A 19,210-nucleotide genomic window follows, 5' to 3' on the forward strand; every position below is an offset into this window, starting at 1 on the left:
TATGAGTGTAGTCTGGCCCAGGGGTGCGAAGGTGAATGGCAAGGCACTGGAGTGACGAACTGCCCTTGCTGTCTCTGCCAGGCCGGCTCCCCTCTCTCCACTGGGATTCTCTGCCTCTGACCCTATTACGGGGGCTGAGTCAATGGCTTACTAGTGCTCTTCCATGCCCCTCGTGCGGTGGAGGAGATATTCATGGGCTATACTCAGCCTTGTCTCAGGGTAGTAAGTTGGTGGTCTGTTGATATCGCTCTAGTGGTGTGGGGCCTGTGCTTTGGCAAAGTGGGTGGGGTTATATCCTGCCTGGTTGGCCCTGTCTGGGGGTCGTCGGACAGGGCCACAGTGTCCCCCAACCCAACCCCGGTCTCAATCTCCAGTCTCCAGTATCTATGCTGCAATAGTCTATAAGCCGGGGGGCTAGGGTCAGTCTGTTATACTTGATATAATTCTTCTGTCTTATCTGGTGTCCTGTGTGAATTTAAATATGCTCCCTCTAATTCTCTCTCTCTCCCACTCTCCCTTCCCTCCCAGAGGACCTGAGCCATAGGATCATGCCTCAGGAATATTTGGCCTGATGACTCCTGGCTGTCCCCAGTCCACCCGGTCGTACTGCTGCTCCAGTTTGAACTCTTCTGCCTGCGGCTAGGGAACCCTGACCTGTTCACCGGATGTGCTACCTTGTCCCGAACCTGCTGTTTTCGACTCTCTCTCTCTACTGCACCTGCTGTCTCGACCTTTGAATGCTCGGCTATGAAATGCCAACTGAAATTTACTTCTGAGGTACTGACCTGTTGCACCCTTTACAACCACTGTTTTTATTATTTGACCCTGCTGGTTATGACCCTGCTGGTTATCTATGAACGTTTGAACATCTCGAAGAACAATCTGGCCTTAAATGGCCATGTACTCTTATAATCTCCACCCAGCACAGCCAGAAGAAAACTGGCCACCCCTCAGAGCCTGGTTCCTCTCTAGGTTTCTTCCTAGGTTCCTGCCTTTCTAGGGAGTTCTTCCTAGCCACCGTGCTTCTACATCTGCATTGCTTGCTGTTTGGGGTTTTAGGCTGGGTTTCTGTATAGCACTTTGACATCTGCTGATGTAAAAGGACTTTATGAATACATTTGATTGATTGATTGGTTGATTGATTGAGCAGATGATCTGGCCTCCACAATCACCCGACCTCAACCCAATTGAGATGGTTTGGGATGAGTTGGACCGGAGAGTGAAGGAAAAGCAGCCAAGAAGTGCTCAGCATATGTGGGAACTCCTTCAGGACAGTTGGAAAAGCATTCCAGGTGAAGCTGGTTGAGAGAATGCCAAGAGTGTGCTAAGCTGTCATCAAGGCAAAGGGTGGCTACTTTGAACAATATAAAATCTAAAATATATTTTGATTTATTTAACAGTTTTTGGTTACTACATGATTCCATATGTGTTATTTCCTAGTTTTGATGTCTTCACTATTATTCTACAATGTAGAAGCCCTTGAATGAGTAGGTGTGTTCAAACTTTTGACTGGTTCTTTATATATATTATTTTGCAAAATACTATACAAAACATTAAGAACACCTGCTTTTTCCATGACATAGACTGACCAGGTGAATCCAGGTGAAAGCTATGATCCTTATTGATGTAACTTGCATATTTGACTCTCTGTGGTAGTCTCACCTAGCTATGTAACGGCAGTCTATTTCGTCCTCCTCATCGGACGAGGAGAGGCGAGAAGGATCGGAGGACCAATGTGCAGAGTGGTAAGTTTCCATGATATTTAATATACACGAAAACAATACACGATACAAAATAACAAACGAACCGTAACAGTCCCGTGTGGCACAAACACTGACACAGGAAACAAACACCCACAAACCAAACGTGAAACCCCGGCTGCCTAAGTATGATTCTCAATCAGGGACAACGATTGACAGCTGCCTCTGATTGAGAATCATACCAGGCCGAACTCAAAATCCCAACATAGAAAAACACACATAGACAACCCACCCCAACTCACGCCCTGACCATACTAAATAAATACAAAACAAGGGAATTAAGGTCAGGAACTTGACAAGCTATCTTAAGATTAATGCACTGTAGTTGTAAGTCTCCCTTTATAAGAGCATCTGCTAAATGACTAAAATGGCAAATGTAAATGTTTTATGTACAAAGCTCATCTTACTGTTTTGACAATTTTTTTTATATTGTCACAAATATATAGTTTTCTTTTTTTACATTTGACTGTGTTAAACCTAGTAGTACTACTTATTTCTCTGAGAGTGAGGCAGATATTTTGGTTTTGCAAAAGAAACATGATCATTAGTCTCTCTAAAATAAAACCATCAAGTGATATATTCAAACAAATACATGTCTGTCATTGAACAAGCCCATGCCATAATTAGATAGTGAAAAAACAAACCAACCTTTTTCATTAGTTCTTTTAACAATAAAAGCTAATTTACCAACATTTCTGAAAATGGATATACACTCCGTGTACAGTTTATTAGGTATCTAGTACCGTGTCGGACGCCCCTTTGCCTCCAGAACAATCTGAATTCTCCGGGGCATGGAACTGTTGCTCAATTGTTATCAAGGGACCTAATGTGTGCCAGGAAAACATTACCCACACCATTACACCACTGCCACCAGCCTGTACCGTTGACACAGGGAGCATGGGGCGGCAAATCCTGACTCTGCCATCAGCATGACACAACAGGAACCATGATTCGTCAGAACAGGCAATATATATTTTTCCCACCCCTCAATTGTCCAGTGTTGGTGATCGCGTGGCCACTGGAGCCGCTTCTTCTTGTTTTTAGCTGATAGGAGTGGAACACGGTGTGGTCGTCTGCTGCAATAGCCCATACGTGACAAGGACCGGCGAGTTGTGTGTTCCGACATGCCGTTCTGCACACCACTGTTTTGAGCCGCCTGTTAGCTTGCACAGTTCTTGCCATTCTCCTTTGACCGCAAATCACAAGCTGTTTTTGTCTACAGGACTGCCACTGACTGGACGTTTTTTGTTTGTCGCACCATTCTCTGTAAACCCCAGACACTGTTTTGTGTGAAAAGCCCAGGAGGCCGACCATTTCAGAGATACTGGAACCGGTGCGCTTGGCACAGACGATCAAAGTCGATTAGGTCATTCGTTTTGTCCATTCTAACGTTCAATCGAACAGTAACTGAATGCCTCGATGCCTCACGTGGCCACCTGACTCAATGTCTGTAGGAGCTAACCATTTTTTGTGAATGGGGTGGTGTACCTAATTAACTGGCCACTTAGTTTATAGCATATCTGTTATTTAAAGCCCTGGAAGAATGTTCTGCTACAGTAATGGCCAAATGATGGTGTTCAGTTCCTGTGTTCTTTACTTTTCTTCAACCAGAGTGTCATGTCTTGTAAAAACAGCTATTTGAATCCATCTAATGCTTCATAATATCACAGTAATGTGCAGTTTGAACTCTCAATAGAGTCATTTGGAATTCAGAAATGTCTCCTAAAACGCATTCTCAAAATCAAAATTGCAGTACACCATCCATAAAATCACAAGCAGGGACACACTGGAGAAATACATTAACAGAAAACAACTACAGTTGTTCCCTTTGGCCAGAGCCTCCTAGTATAGGAGTTTCCAGTAGGGAATAGGCTTGCTGATGGTCTTTCACCAACAATGGATCATACTGTAACATTTTTTTAAAATGACACTAACATAATACCATTTGTATTTATTGTACCTGGCAAGTGGGGAAGGCAAAGCAGTTGTTGATAGATTGTCTTCATGAAATGAAACGAGAATCTATCCAAGAGCAAGTGCGTTTGCATTACTCTAATGAATGATTAAATATTAGTATCGTTGTCAAAGTCTGATTGGATGCCAGACCCTCACTGTTTGGCAGACGCACTGTTTGCTGGTAGTTGAATCTTCACAAATTTTATTCTGAGTCATGGGATGCGTCCCAAATGGCACAAATGGCACCCTATTCCCTACATAGTGCACTTAGATGGGCTCTGATCAAAAGTAGTGCACTATTAAAGAATAGGGTTCCATTTGGGATGCAACCATGGTGTCAGATCCATTAGCATGACACCTATTAACATGACACAGGATTATTTACAGCTTACACTGTCTGCCTTTGGGCTACCAACCCCCACATGTACGTCACACATCCTTGGAAGTCGTGTCAGAGTCACTTGGAGTTGGTGTCAGAGTAATTTGGAGTGGGTGTCACTTGGCACCCTCAAACAGGCATTAAGGAATACCAGCTAAACTATACTCTGAGCAGCGTCTAACTTTTAAATCCAAGCAGCAAACAAAGTTTGTGTCTACCAACCTCAGCCTCTCTAAAAGGGAATAAGTAATAGCAGGTAAACTACACACTGACCAAAGTCTAACTTTTAAATCCAAGCAACAAACCAAGTTTGTGTCTGTGTAGGGAGCTAGCATCATCAAACATACTGATAGGCCTACCTTATGCTCTGTTCCAATCCATCCTTATGGTACCCAGCCTGCACAGAGACATAGGCCTCTTGCATTACATTATTTACATGTGATCTCCAGGCATTACAGGCATAGACTCCAGATTACGTGCTTGATTAAGAGCTAATATATCTGATTTCAGATCGGATTCTGGTAAAGCAATGTCAGGCCCTGTCTGCTTCCAAGTCCTCGACGATGCTGTCAAGGAAATAATGGGAAAGTTATGTTTTTTGTCCTGAATATGTTTCTGTTTCTGCCAACTGCTTCCTTCAATAACGTTTCTATAGGAAAGGCAAATTAATTATGTTCGTACAATGGGAAATCTGTTGGTTGATTAGTGAACCAGTGTACACAGGGGTTGCTAATGTATTTGGCTATTTTAGCATTGTTTAAAAGCTAAAGGACTTTACAAAGCAGAAAGACATAAGGCAAGACCAGACAGCGTGTATAAACCCTCATTCTTGCCAGCGTACAATGACAAACAGAAGATACAGTTTAGTTTTGAGCAATGAATATCAGATATTACAGACAGTATTGTATCACCATTTTACAGTATTATCATTGATACAGTCACATATGCATTAACATCTATCTGACTTTAGAGACAACCATAGAAGCTCCAGCCTGGCTCTGTCGGTCATGGTTCGAACATAAACCAGTTGGAACGGAGACAGAAGCAACACTCAAGCCAACGATTTACGAGGGAGTTAAGAGACGTCCTTATCACTGTCTGGGAGACTGATAGTGGGGATGGTTCCTTCCACTCCAATGTTGACTGATGTCGTTGCAGGCGACCACTCTGGGAGTGCAGCCCCCCTCGACCATCACGGTCTTGGAGATTTCTGAGACACTTCCTCAAGAATGATAATCATGGGAGAAATGTTTATTTAGCACATGGAGGCCTCCTCCACTGATCTGAGCCAACCCAATGAACACAAACAGGCAGCAACAGGCAGCCCAATTCTGATCTTTTTTACACTAATTGGTCTTTTGACCAATCACATCAGATCTTTTCACATCAGATATTTCTCAGAGCTGATCTGATTGGCCAAAAGACCAATTAGTGAAAAAAATATCAGAATTGGGCTGCCTGTCGAAATTCAGCCAACGTCTGGTTGTGACTGTGACGTTGGCAAACACTGGATTAAGGCTAGGATTCAAACAAACCACAAGGGCAGACTTTTAAAGTCAAATGCTGTACAATGTTGGCGTATTGTTATGTATCATATGTATTTCACCATCTGCGCACTCTTTCTTTAATGTTGTCTGACAATGCCACATGGAAAGCAAGCTTCTAAACTTTTACTCTGGGATTGAATTTCCATTATGAGACATGTTACTGTAGGATCTTTCAGCCTCTCAAACTGTACAAATTACACAAACTACAGCAGAATCCCTCTAAGACTTCATTCTTTTCCCAGAATGAACTCCACATATTGTTAAGGGCATGGCATTACGTATGGGGCTTTGAACAAGGGTTCTCGTCATCAACATGTGGCAAATTAAAGCTGTAAGAGCTTTTGATGTGTTTCTGCAGAAGTCAGATCCTTCCGATTGATAAGCTGGTAATCAGCGGAGGCTGATCTGAGATCTGGCGTTAGAGGGGAGTCCCGTAACAAAGGCCTTTACGAGGTCGTTAAAGACACTGCAAATGCACTCCCCTCTCCATAAACTCCACAGCCTGCAGTGAAAACATTCTCAAACTATTCCCAACATTTCCTCCCATTTTTAATAATCACTCCAATTCACTCCCTGCAGGGAAATGAAACCAACGAGAACCGAGAGACAAAATCTATTAACTAAGGCTTCAGGGACTAGTTAATGGACTATTATAGGAGGAGAAACTCTGCGTATTCAAAGAATCATTGCTATTAAGTATTATTAGAGCTGTCATATAGAGATTGGTAGAATCTGTTTGAAGTACACTATAAAGAATGACGGCGCTGGGACGTTGGCAAAGTATACTCAAACAGATTATCTGTGAAGGAAGAATACTACAAGGACTCAGTGATATACGTTTGAAGTTGAAGTTGATCTATTATTGAAATAGTTTGTTTTTGCTGTTTTCATATGTTCAAAGTTCAATGCACAACAAAGTATCACAGGTTTTGTCCAAAATGATAATACAAAATAATAAACTGGGTACCAAATAAAAATGAAATGTGAGTGCACTCAATTTTCTCAGTTCAGTTCAGTTCCTACCGCGATGTACCAGTCAAATGTCCCTCTAGAGATAAGGTGATGATGAGGATTGTAGAAGCTGCAGATGACGAGCCTCTGTAAAATGCGAAATGAGGACAGCGGAGTCAATCACCACCTTCCGGAGACACCTGACACCTGAAACCCCACCTCTTTAAGGAATACCTAGGATAGGATAAAGTAATCCTTCTCACCCCCCCCCCCCCTTAAAAGATTTAGATGCACTATTGTAAAGTGGCTGTTCCACTGGATGTCATAAGGTGAATGCACCAATTTGTAAGTCGCTCTGGATAAGAGCGTCTGCTAAATGACTTAAATGTAAATGTAAATATCAAAAGCATTCATGCTTATGTAAATATCTTTACTGGTTTAGATCCTAAATATTATGTACACCTTAGTTATTCATCAAGACAGGTATAGAACTTAGCTAGCATAAAGCTAGCTAACTCACTATGATTCTTCGTTCACACCATCAAAGGAAAAGACTCCCAATTATCTTCTGGTTCAGCACACTGATTATCTAAGCACTTGATTCTTCTGTAGTAGTAATTATATACTTTACAACTTTGGTTTCTAGTTGGTTTCTACATTTCTTTCTGCTTCAAAGTTTGTGGGTGCTCTTCTCCAAAGGCAAGATGGAAAGAGAGCGAGATCGTTCAGACTCTAGGGGTTGCCAACAAACTCCAACCCATAAGATTTGTGTAAAGAAATTAACTTTAAGCTGTCAGTACCTGCAATTGGGCACTATAATTACTTTTAAAAATACGTACCAGTCAAAAGTTTGGACACACCTACTCATTCAAGGGTTTTTCTATATTTTTACTATTTTCTAAATTGTAGAATAATAGTGAAGACATTAAAACTATGAAATAACACACGTGGAATCATGTAGTAACCAAAAAAGCTTTACGCAAATCAAAATAGATTTTAGATTCTTCAAAGTAGCCACCCGTTGCCTTGATGACAGCTTTGCACACTCTTGGCATTCTCTCAACCAGCTTCATGAGGTAGTCACCTGGAATGCATTTAAATTAACAGGTGTGCCTTGTTAAAAATTCATTTGTGGAATTTCCTTCCTTCTTAATACGTTTGAGCCAAATATAAGTATTGTGACAAGGTAGGGGTGGTATACAGAAGATAGCCCTATTTGGTAAAAGACCAAGTCCATATTATGGCAAGAACAGCTCAAATAAGCAAAGAGAATCGACAGTCCATCATTATTTTAAGACATGAAGGTCAGTCAATGTGGAAAATTTGTGCAGTCGCAAAAACCATCAAGCGCTGTGATGAAACTGGCTCTCATGAGGACCGCCACAGGAAAGGAAGAGCCAGAGTTACCTCTACTGCAGAGGATAAGTTCATTAGAGTTAACTGCACCTCAGATTGCAGCCCAAATAAATGCTTCACAGAGTTTAAGTAGCAGACACATCTCAACATCAACTGTTTAGAGGAGACTGTATGAATCAGGCCTTCATGGTCGAATTGCTGCAAAGAAAGCACTACTTAAGGACACCAATAAGAAGAAGAGACTTGCTTGGGCCAAGAAACACGAGCAATGGACATTAGACCGGTGGAAATCTGTCCTTTGGTCTAAAGAATCCAAATATGCAATGTGTCTTTGTGAGACGTAGAGCAGGTGCACGGATAATCTCGAATGGTTCCCACCGTGAAGCCTGGAGGAGGAGATGTGATGGTGTGGGGGTGTCTTTGCTGATGACACTGTCTGTGATTTATTTAGATTTCAAGGCACACTTAACCAGCATGGCTACCACAGTATTCTGCAGCGATACGCCATCCCATCTGGTTTGCGCTTAGTGAGAATATCATTTGTTTTTCAACAGGACAATGACCCAACACACATCCAGGCTGTGTAAGGGCAATTTGACCAAGATGGAGAGGGATAAGGGGTGCATCAGATGACCTGGCCTCCACAAGCACCCAACCTCAACACATTTGAGATGGTTTGGGATGAATTGGACCGCAGAGTCAAGAAAAAGCAGCCAACAAGTGCTCAGCATATGTGGGAACTCCTTCAAGACTGTTGGAAAAGCATTCCAGGTGAAGCTGTTTGAGAGAATGCCAAGAGTATCATCAAGGCAAAGGGTGGCTACTTTGAAGAATCTCAAATATAACATATATTTTGATTTGTTTAACAAATGTTAATTCGTGTTGTTAATTTGTGTTGTTAATGTTAATAATTTTGATGTCTTCACTATTATTCTACAATGTAGAAAATAGTACAAATAAAGAAAAACCCTTGAAGGAGTAGGTGTGTCCAAACTTTTAACTGGTAGTGTATATCTTTACATTACTTTTTTGATTGATTTCCCACAATGTTATAAGTCAGAAGACAGCAATCCAGACCTTCCTAGGACCATGTAAATGTCCTATGTCGAATTAACTTGTTTTTGCCTCCCTCTGAAGGTTGGCTGCATCACTCCATCCGTTTCTATCACTTCACTGCAGCTTTACGTCAAAGGGGCGGCCGTTAGAAAAACATTTATCCAGCTCGACTGCTTCGTGGCAAATAGTGATGCACACTATTTAAATGGCCCAAATGTTGATTTAGACATTCACTAATTTAACAGATTTTGACTATCACTAATGTCATGATATGTTTGGTAAATAGTAAAGAAGGTGTATTATTTTGAGTGGATGTTCCTAAACCAGATAACTATACAGTGCATTCTAAAAGTATTCAGACCCCTTCACCTTTTCCACATTTTGTTACGTTACAGCATTACTCTAAAATGGATTAAATCAATCATCATCAATCTACACACAATACCCCATAATAACAAAGCGGAAACAGGTTTGTAGACATTTTTGCAAATGTATGAAAATTTAAATACAGAAATAGCTTATTTATATAAGTATTCAGACCCTTTGCTATGAGACTCAAAATTTAGCTCAGGTGCATCCTGTTTCAATTGATCCTCCTTGAGATGTTTCTACAACTTGATTGGGTCCACCTGTGGTAAATTCAGTTGATTGGACATGATTTGGAAAGGCACACACCTGTCTATATAAGATCCCACAGTTGACAGTGCATGTCAGAGAAAAAGCAAGCCATGAGGTCGAAGGTATTGTCCGTAGAGCTCAGAGACAGGATTGTGTCGAGGCACAGATCTGCGGAAGGGTACAAAGGTCCCCAAGAACACAGTGGCCTCCATCATTCTTAAAAGTTTGGAACCACCAAGACTCTTCCTAGAGCTGTCCACCCGGCCAAACTGAGGGAGGTGACCAAGAACCCGATGTTCCCAGAGTTCCTCTGTGGGGATGGGAGAACCTTCCAGAAGGACAACCATCTCTATAGGACTCCACCAATCAGGCCTCTATGGACGAGTGGCCATGCAGAAGCCACTCCTCAGTAAAAGGCACATGACAGCCCGCTGAGACGTTGCCAAAAGGACTCAGATCATGAGAAACAAGATTCTCTCGTTTGATGAAACCAAGATTTAACTCTTTGGCCTGAATGCCAAGATTCACAACTGGAGGAAAACAGGCATCACCCCTACGGTGAAGCATGGTGGTGGCAGCATTATGATGCGTGGATGTTTTTCAGCGGCAGGGACTGGGAGACTGGTCAGGATCGAGGGAAAGATGAACGGAGCAAATTACAGAGAGATCTTTGATGAAAACCTGCCCCAGAGCGCTCAGTACCTCAGACAGGACAACGACACTAAGCACACAGCCAAGACAGCGCAGGAGTGGCTTCGGGCCACTCAAGGACAAGTCTCTGAATGTCCTTGAGTGGCCCAGCCAGAGCCCGGACTTGAACCCAATCTAACATCTCTGGAGAGACCTGAAAATAGCTGTGCAGCGACGCTCCCCATCTACAGAGAAGGATGTGAGTAACTCCCCAAATACAGGTGTGCCAAGCTTGATATTTCAGGTTTGTATTTTTAATACATTTGCAAACAAATACTAAAATCAGTTTTTATGGGGTATTGTGTGTAGATTGATGAGGGGAAAAAAGATTTCAATACATTTTAGAACAAGGCTGCAACGTAACAAAATGTTGAAAAAGTCAAGGGGTCTGAATACTTTCCGAATGCACTGTAAATAAACAATTCCAGGTGAAAGCCAAAGGTCATACACTGCTCAAAAAAATAAAGGGAACACTTAAACAACACAATGTAACTCCAAGTCAATCACACTTCTGTGAAATCAAACTGTCCACTTAGGAAGCAACACTGATTGACAATAAATTGCACATGCTGTTGTGCAAATGGAATAGACAAAAGGTGGAAATTATAGGCAATTAGCAAGACACCTCCAATAAAGGAGTGATTCTGCAGGTGGTGACCACAGACCACTTCTCAGTTCCTATGCTTCCTGGCTGATGTTTTGGTCACTTTTGAATGCTGGCGGTGCTTTCACTCTAGTGGTAGCATGAGACGGAGTCTACAACCCACACAAGTGGCTCAGGTAGTGCAGCTCATCCAGGATGGCACATCAATGCGAGCTGTGGCAAGAAGGTTTGCTGTGTCTGTCAGCGTAGTGTCCAGAGCATGGAGGCGCTACCAGGAGACAGGCCAGTACATCAGGAGACGTGGAGGAGGCCATAGGAGGGCAACAACCCAGCAGCAGGACCGCTACCTCCGCCTTTGTGCAAGGAGTAGCACTGCCAGAGCCCTGCAAAATGACGTCCAGCAGGCCACAAATGTGCATGTGTCAGCATATGGTCTCACAAGGGCTCTGAGGATCTCATCTCGGTACCTAATGGCAGTCAGGCTACCTCTGGCGAGCACATGGAGGGCTGTGCGGCCCCACAAAGAAATGCCACCCCACACCATGACTGACCCACCGCCAAACCGGTCATGCTGTAGGATGTTGCAGGCAGCAGAATGTTCTCCACGGCGTCTCCAGACTCTGTCACGTCTGTCACATGTGCTCATGTGCTCAGTGTGAACCTGCTTTCATCTGTGAAGAGCACAGGGCGCCAGTGGCGAATTTGCCAATATTGGTGTTCTCTGGCAAATGCCAAATGTCCTGCACGGTGTAGGGACTGTCTCTTATACACATCTAGATGTGTATAAGAGACAGCATGGAGGGCTGTGCGGCCCCACAAAGAAATGCCACCCCACACCATGACTGACCCACCGCCAAACCGGTCATGCTGTAGGATGTTGCAGGCAGCAGAATGTTCTCCACGGCGTCTCCAGACTCTGTCACGTCTGTCACATGTGCTCATGTGCTCAGTGTGAACCTGCTTTCATCTGTGAAGAGCACAGGGCGCCAGTGGCGAATTTGCCAATATTGGTGTTCTCTGGCAAATGCCAAATGTCCTGCACGGTGTCTGTCTCTTATACACATCTAGATGTGTATAAGAGACAGGTTGTAGACTCCGTCTCATGCTACCACTAGAGTGAAAGCACCGCCAGCATTCAAAAGTGACCAAAACATCAGCCAGGAAGCATAGGAACTGAGAAGTGGTCTGTGGTCACCACCTGCAGAGCCACTCCTTAATTGGGGGTGTCTTGCTAATTGCCTATAATTTCCACCTTTTGTCTATTCCATTTGCACAACAGCATGTGCAATTTATTGTCAATCAGTGTTGCTTCCTAAGTGGACAGTTTGATTTCACAGAAGTGTGATTGACTTGGAGTTACATTGTGTTGTTTAAGTGTTCCCTTTATTTTTTGGAGCAGTGTATTTTTCTAGGGGGGGACTACTACATTAATAAAATATTGCCCTCTTGCTAGATTGATGACTAAAGCCATTGCGAAACAGGGCTGTCAGCACAACTGGTTAATTAAGGACTTTCTTGTTTTGTGAAAACATTAGAGAATGTCTAAAATAGCATGGTGTGTGGTCCCATTAAAAAAAATGTTAACCTTTATTTAACTAGGCGAGTCAGTTACGAATAAATTCTTATTTACAATGATGGCCTAGGAACAGTGGGTTAACTGCCTTGTTCAGGGGCAGAACAACAGATTTGTACATTTTCAGCTCGGGGATTCGATCTAGCAACCTTTCGGTTACTGGCCCAACACTCTAAAGAGCATTGTAATTTATAATGAAGCACAGGGAAATCAGCAGGTGCAAAGTAGCAAGCATATCCATGTTCTGTCACGTTCCTGACCTTATTTCCTTTGTTTTGTATTTGTTTAGTTGGTCAGGACGTGAGCTGGGTGGGCATTATATGTTATGTGTTTCTATGTTGGGTTCATGTTCAATTAGCCTGATATGGTTCTCAATCAGGGGCAGGTGTTTTACGTTTCCTCTGATTGAGAACCATATTTAGGTAGGCTGTTCTCACTGTTTGGTTGTGGGTGATTGTTCCTGTGTCAGTGTTTGTGCCACACGGGACTGTTTCGTTTGTTAGTTTGTTCCTGTTCGTGCGTTCTTCGTTGTCTGTAAGTTCTCATGTTCAGGTCTGTTTACGTCGTTTGTTAAGAGTTTTTCCGTTTTCGTCTTTCGTTAATAAATCAAACATGTATTCTACCCAAGCTGCGTTTTGGTCCGATCCATGCTCCTCCTCAGACGAGGAGGAGAACGAACGTTACATGTTCATATTGAAAGTTTATGGTTCCATTACACTATGTCACTAGAAAGCCCTAATCATATGAAGTGGTGGGAATCCCGAGTGGCGCAACAGTCTAAGGCACTGCATCTCAGTGCTAGATGGTTCGAATCCAGGCTGTATCACAACCGTCTGTAGGGCCGTGCACAATTGGCCCAGTGTCGTTCGGGTTTGGCTGGTGTAGGCCGTCATTGTAAATAAGAATTAGTTCTTAACTGACTTGCCTAGTTAAATATTTGTATTTATTTTCTAACTGTGAGGGCTTGCGCATCGTAAATGTGATTTCCCCTCTTGGCAAGTGGCAGAATCTTCACTCAGTACAACCTGGGGCCCGACCATATCTCAAGCTCTTTAGGACATACAATCACCGATCCCTGTGTCTTTGATGGTGGCAGAGCTCTTTTCCAGAGAAGCCTTTGGACCACAGCCATAAAAAAAGCTGAAACTTCAAATGGCTTCTGCCTTCTCCATTCTCTCTCTCCCCATTCTTTGGAGCCGATCTACACTTTCTGTAGCCAGTGATTCGTGCTGGCTATCAGGGAAAGGGCACTCTGCCACATCAAAGGGAGACTCCACTCTGTCCATACCAGGCTGGGTCCCACGAATGGGAGCCTCATTTGAAGTCAGTCATTTGGCAGCAAGCTAAACAACCTGCTGTTAACTACCTCACTTACTGGTGTTTACAAGGAAACATGTAAATTAAATATTATTCTCCACAAACACTGATGCATTCAGAGCGTTAGGATATTCAGTAGGAAAAAGTCAAATGCAACTGTAAAGTTTTTGTTGAAGGTTGGGTAAAATACCTACATTTTCTGCAGTGATTTGATATGGTGAACCCAGAAAGTCAAGAGTCGTCATCCTCTCTCCTGTTGAGGTGAGGCAGTCTTGAGCTTTTACTTGACCCGTTGCATGTTTTTAGCGAAGTGGGAGGTACAACGCACACAGTCGATTTGCACATGCTCAAACTCACTCACATACACACACACAGTACTTTATTCTTCTTTTCATAATTTGTTCGATGGATCCCCATAAGCATAATCCCAATTAATCCAATTGAACTGGTGTTCACACTCCAGAATGCAGAATATAGATTAGAACTGAGTTATTTCAAAGCAATTCATTTCCATTTCTTCTTCTGGGTCGGTTTCTCATTGGTTGAGCACAGTTAGAATTTACTTATAGGGCCAATTATAGTGGAAATAATGAAACGTTCATTTGGTTCATTAAAGTAATTCTCCTGAGATATGATTTTCAAAAGCAGCACAGTAACAAAAAATGTGCACATTGTTCATGCTTGATTACCGTTGTTAGTCTTGTGCAGCATTGTAATGATGATGAATGTAGACCGTAGGGGAGAGTGGGGTAAGTTGAGCCTTTTTTACTTTAAGCATCACTCCGTCAAGGGAAATATAATATTATTTTTACAAAGATATCTACATATAGTGCATTTGGAAAGTATTCAGACCCCTTGACTTTTTCCACATTTTGTAACGTTACAGCCTTATTCTAAAGTGGAGTATGGCCTGAATGCCATCCTTTAGAATGCACTGTAAATTTCATGATGTTGTGTATAGCTGGAAATAATCAGAATTCATGTAAACATTACAGTTTTGAAAACATAGCTTGTACAACAAAAGTGGTCTCATGGCACAACTTACCCCAGGCATGGGGTAAATTGAGCCAAGGGACAGGTTAAGTTAAGCCGCCTATACATTTCTGTATTAAATGAAATATTACCACTACCTTTGTAAAACCATGTTTATATTTATTTCCCAAACACAATTCAACACAATCACAATCACTTTTTTGTCTTTTAATAATTTTAAACATATTTTAACACAGGCTTAACATACACTTCATACTTTTTAACCTTTTTAACATAAGCTAGGCCCTGTTGTTACTTCATTTCCCAGCGATAATGTCTTGCATTACGCCTGGGAAGAAAATACTTCAATTTGCTCAATTTGCCATTTATTCAATTTGCCACAATGGTTGCACCATTGGCTCAACTTACCCCAAGGCAAACACAACTACAAGGATGCACTTTCATGCTAGGTTTAGGACCTCCTACTAAAGCTTATAGAGACCCCAACTGATGTATAGAGCAATGTTTAAATGATTTACTTTGGTTTAGATAGAAGCGTAATGAAACCTCGAACACAATAAATCCATTTGACTGGCTGAAAATCAGTTTTTCTAACCTAACTTGTTTACCACTTTTCCCATGTGTTTTTTTTCTTCACAGACTCCAAATATTTGGTCAAATTATACATTTTGTGTATGGTTTCCTTGAAACAAGGGTCTCTCAACTTACCACTTTGGCTCAACTTACCCCACTCTCCTCTATACGGATTCCATTTTAACTTTTGTTGTTGGTTATTTCATTAATTGGAAGCAAGCACAGGGAGATTCAGCCAAAACACCAGTTGGAAGCTAATGTTTTATGTGATCAAAATAAGGGAAACTTGCGTGTGGTCTACATTCACTCTTTCTCAACTCACAATATCAGAATCATATATTTGGCTCCCGATTGGCGCAGCGGTCTAAGGCACTGCATCTCAGTGCAAGAGGGTGTCACTACAGTCCCTGGTTCAAATCCAGGCTATATCACATCCGGCTGTGATAGGGAGTCCCATAGGGCGTTACACAATTGGCCCAGTGTTGGCTGGGGTAGGCCGTCATTGTAAATAAGAATTTGTTCTTAACTGACTTGCCTAGTTAAATAAAGGAAAAATAAAAAGTACAGGTATCTGCTCTTACCTTCTGCAGCCACTGCGTGTTGTTCTCCATGGCCGTCTCCAGGTGCTGCAATTTCTGTGCAGACCAGTCACTCTCTCCAGGGGGTGGTGTGTCCCTTTGAACCATGTCGGTCCTGCCGTATTGGTCCGGGCTGGCCTGACAGCGCTCCATCTCTGGTAGGATGAAGGTGTAGCTGCAGTGGCCGTGCTGGACACGATGGAGCCCCCTGCGCTTTTCTCCTCTGCGCCTCTGCCCTCTACCTCCACTAGCACCCACTACGCTAGCCCCCATTACCCCAGCCGCCAGCATCAGCCCCCAACCCAACAGGATTTTCCTCATGGTAGTAGCACCTGTGCCGAGGTGTTGTGATACACGTGTCCCCTCCCCCCCACTTCACTCACTCACTTGAGATATGGATGCACATGGTTCCAAGCAGAAAAAGGAGAGGAAGCCCTTGTGTTCTCTTCTTCTTAATTTAGATGTATTTTGACTGTGCTTTGGTTCTTATTATTCTTGATAAAGTCCTGTTTTTCTCCCCGCAGGTCCCTGTTTCCTCTAAACTTTCCCTGGCCCCTGTGCTACGTAAGTGAACAGACACAAACATTGACCCCTAAATAGCCACAGAGAAAGAGAGAGGGAGGGGGAGAGAGACAGAAAGAGAACAAGAGAGTGAGAGAGAGAGTGAGAGAGCAGCTCCAAATGAGTCTCAATCTTCAATGTCCAAAAAAAGGGAGAAATGCTTTCCTCCCATCCCACTCCAGTGGGTCGAGTTTCAGAAATGGCCAAAGGGAAATAGTTCTGCCCCCTCTTATCTGAGGGTTGGGGGGAGGGGGAGAGCTGAGGGAGGTCTATTAGAACACCCCGTCTCTCCGCTCCACTAATCCGCTCTGTCCACTCTGGGGCTAAAGATGCCATGTATGGTCTCTCCCCGTTTCAGCACAGGTTAGGAAACATACATAAGTAAAAGTAAATCCACATGAAGCAGGGCTTGTTGCTTTTTTTTTTCTAAGGCACTTTTGGTCACTTTTCACTGTTTTCTGAAGTATTGATTAATTCACATGCATCTAAACTTTTGAGAGCAAGCCAAATTAGCATATGCTTATCAGTCAACTAAATTAAAATTTGTAATTTAGCAATTTCCTGAATAAAACGTTTAACTTGTTGAAGCTTGAACTTACACAACATCAGTTGTAATAGAGTATACACCCTCATCCAGTTCTACTGTAGTCAGCAAATATACTATAGCATGCAGCTCATTGGTGAAACCATTTTTCGTATAATGCACCTCTTTGCCCTTTATTTATTTTCTACATGATCCTTATTTTTGGCATAGTTTGTCTTGTATCTTATGTTGCGGCTGTTGCAGTCCTTAGGGATAGAGGTCACACGGAGTGACTTTTTGCCCTGCCTAAAATTATTCTCATGAGAACTGGGAGAGAAGCCTGGTGAAGGTTCTTAAATATTCTATTTTGACTGAAATCAGGACTTTCAGCAAGTGAAAATCATAAACTATCCCTTTCACCTTTCCTGTGGGAACATTAGTGATATATTTTATTCTGCATTCTTTTTCAACTCTTGCATGTGGTGGTCATCATGCTGTTTGGTGTCTTTTTATGTTGATTTTTACTTTTTTTACAGCGAAGTCATAGCCCTTATTTCAAATCACACTCCGACAGCGCTGACTCCAAGTCAATCTTCAGTGGCCTGAATCGTGGTAGGATGTGGAGGAGAAGGTGAAGGAGGAGGAGGTAGGATTTCTGTTGCCTTGATTGCTGTCTGGGGAGCAGAGCAGAGTCTCTATATCACACCCAAAGGACACATTCATAGCAACAGATTGAGACATGGAGTGAAAGGTTAACACCTTCACAATATGCCTTCCTGTCTGACTGTTTCAACTGACCATTTTGTCAGTTCAAACTCTCCCTGGTAGTAAGACAAGATCTGCCAAATAAATCACAGGTTTTCTGTTTGGGATTGTGGAGTAGTAGTGTGATTTATTTTACTATTACGTGGTCATCCCTACTGCCTCTGGCCTGGCGGACTCACTAAACACAAATGCATCTTTTGTAAATAATGTCTGAGAGTTGGAGTGTGCTCCTGGCTATCTGTAAATTGTAAAAACAAGAAAATGGTGCCGTCTGCTTTGCTTAATATAAGGAATTTTAAGTGATTTATACTTTTACTTTCGATACTTAAGTATATTTTAAACCAAATACTTTTAGACTTTTACTCAAGTAGAATTTTACTGTCTGATGTTCACTCCTTTTACTCAAGTATGACAATTTCATACTTTTCCCACTACTGTTGTGGACTGTAGGTCAGCATCTGTCAAAGTTCGTATTATAAATTTGATAATTTCATCTTTTCAAAATAAATTCCTTTCATTTTGTTGGTTGGTAATGCCTGGTAACCCTAAATCTCAATAATATTACATATGTGGCCGACCGCCTTGATTCGGTCTTTTGGAATAGTGTTTTTTACACTGGATAAAAGTATAGACTCAGCACTACAAAATGGTATATCATACACTGCAGTTGAGGAACAATGGGAAAATAATTCTGCTTTGAAAGTTGATAAACTTGTAACCCTAATTTTGAGAAAATGGCCCTTGAATGTTTTGTTACACCTACTGGAGAAGTCTTCTTTGTCTACACCTATTCAGCATCGTTCACCACCTCTTAAGCCTTATCTCCACCATCTCTTTAAGGATTCACATGTGAAGCCATGTGCTAAACAGAGTGAGTGAGTAAGGTAGTGTAGTAAACAACCAAAGATTTCAAGACCAAAAGTGATAAAAGTAGTAGCCTACAATATTTTTAACTCCAGGTAAAAATACACTTTATCTAGTCCTTAGCCTATATCCTACTCTCTTTGGTTCAGGTCATGTTGTTCTTCACAATTTTATCTGGATATTGCTACTATGCAAATATGCAAGTAACCATTTCACTGTACCGTTTACACCTTCTGTATCCTGTGCATGTGACAAGTAAACTTTGATTTTGTTTGATATAGTGTGTTTTAACCAGAGATTATAATATTTTCTAATTATTAGAGGATGCTTACCCAGACACACGTGTCTAAAATGATGGGTCATGTAAAAGAAATGCTATAACCATCCCCCAGTCACCTCTAGCTAAGTGGATGGGTCACTATTGTCTAGACTATTGTACACATGTTCATGAAATACAATAGATGACAGTAATCAACCCCAGACACACCTGACTAACTTGATGGGTCATGTAATCATCTGGCGAAGTGTAGTCTTTTGTTTAGACAT

At 42.1% G+C, this 19,210-nt stretch overlaps 1 protein-coding gene across 1 annotated transcript in view; it reads right to left on the minus strand.

Moving 5' to 3' along the window:
* Nucleotides 1-16,697, minus strand: part of angpt4 (angiopoietin 4) — a 49,048-nt gene extending 32,351 nt beyond the window's left edge. The window contains exon 1 of the mRNA XM_023983679.2: nucleotides 15,955-16,697. Within this exon, the coding sequence (XP_023839447.1) occupies nucleotides 15,955-16,272 (318 nt within the window). The 5' untranslated portion in view covers nucleotides 16,273-16,697. The remainder of the gene's footprint in view (nucleotides 1-15,954) is intronic.
* Between the last annotated feature and the right edge of the window lie 2,513 nt (nucleotides 16,698-19,210).

The sequence above is a fragment of the Salvelinus sp. IW2-2015 genome, linkage group LG1 (genome assembly GCF_002910315.2).
Source record: "Salvelinus sp. IW2-2015 linkage group LG1, ASM291031v2, whole genome shotgun sequence".
Taxonomy (NCBI): domain Eukaryota; kingdom Metazoa; phylum Chordata; class Actinopteri; order Salmoniformes; family Salmonidae; genus Salvelinus; species Salvelinus sp. IW2-2015.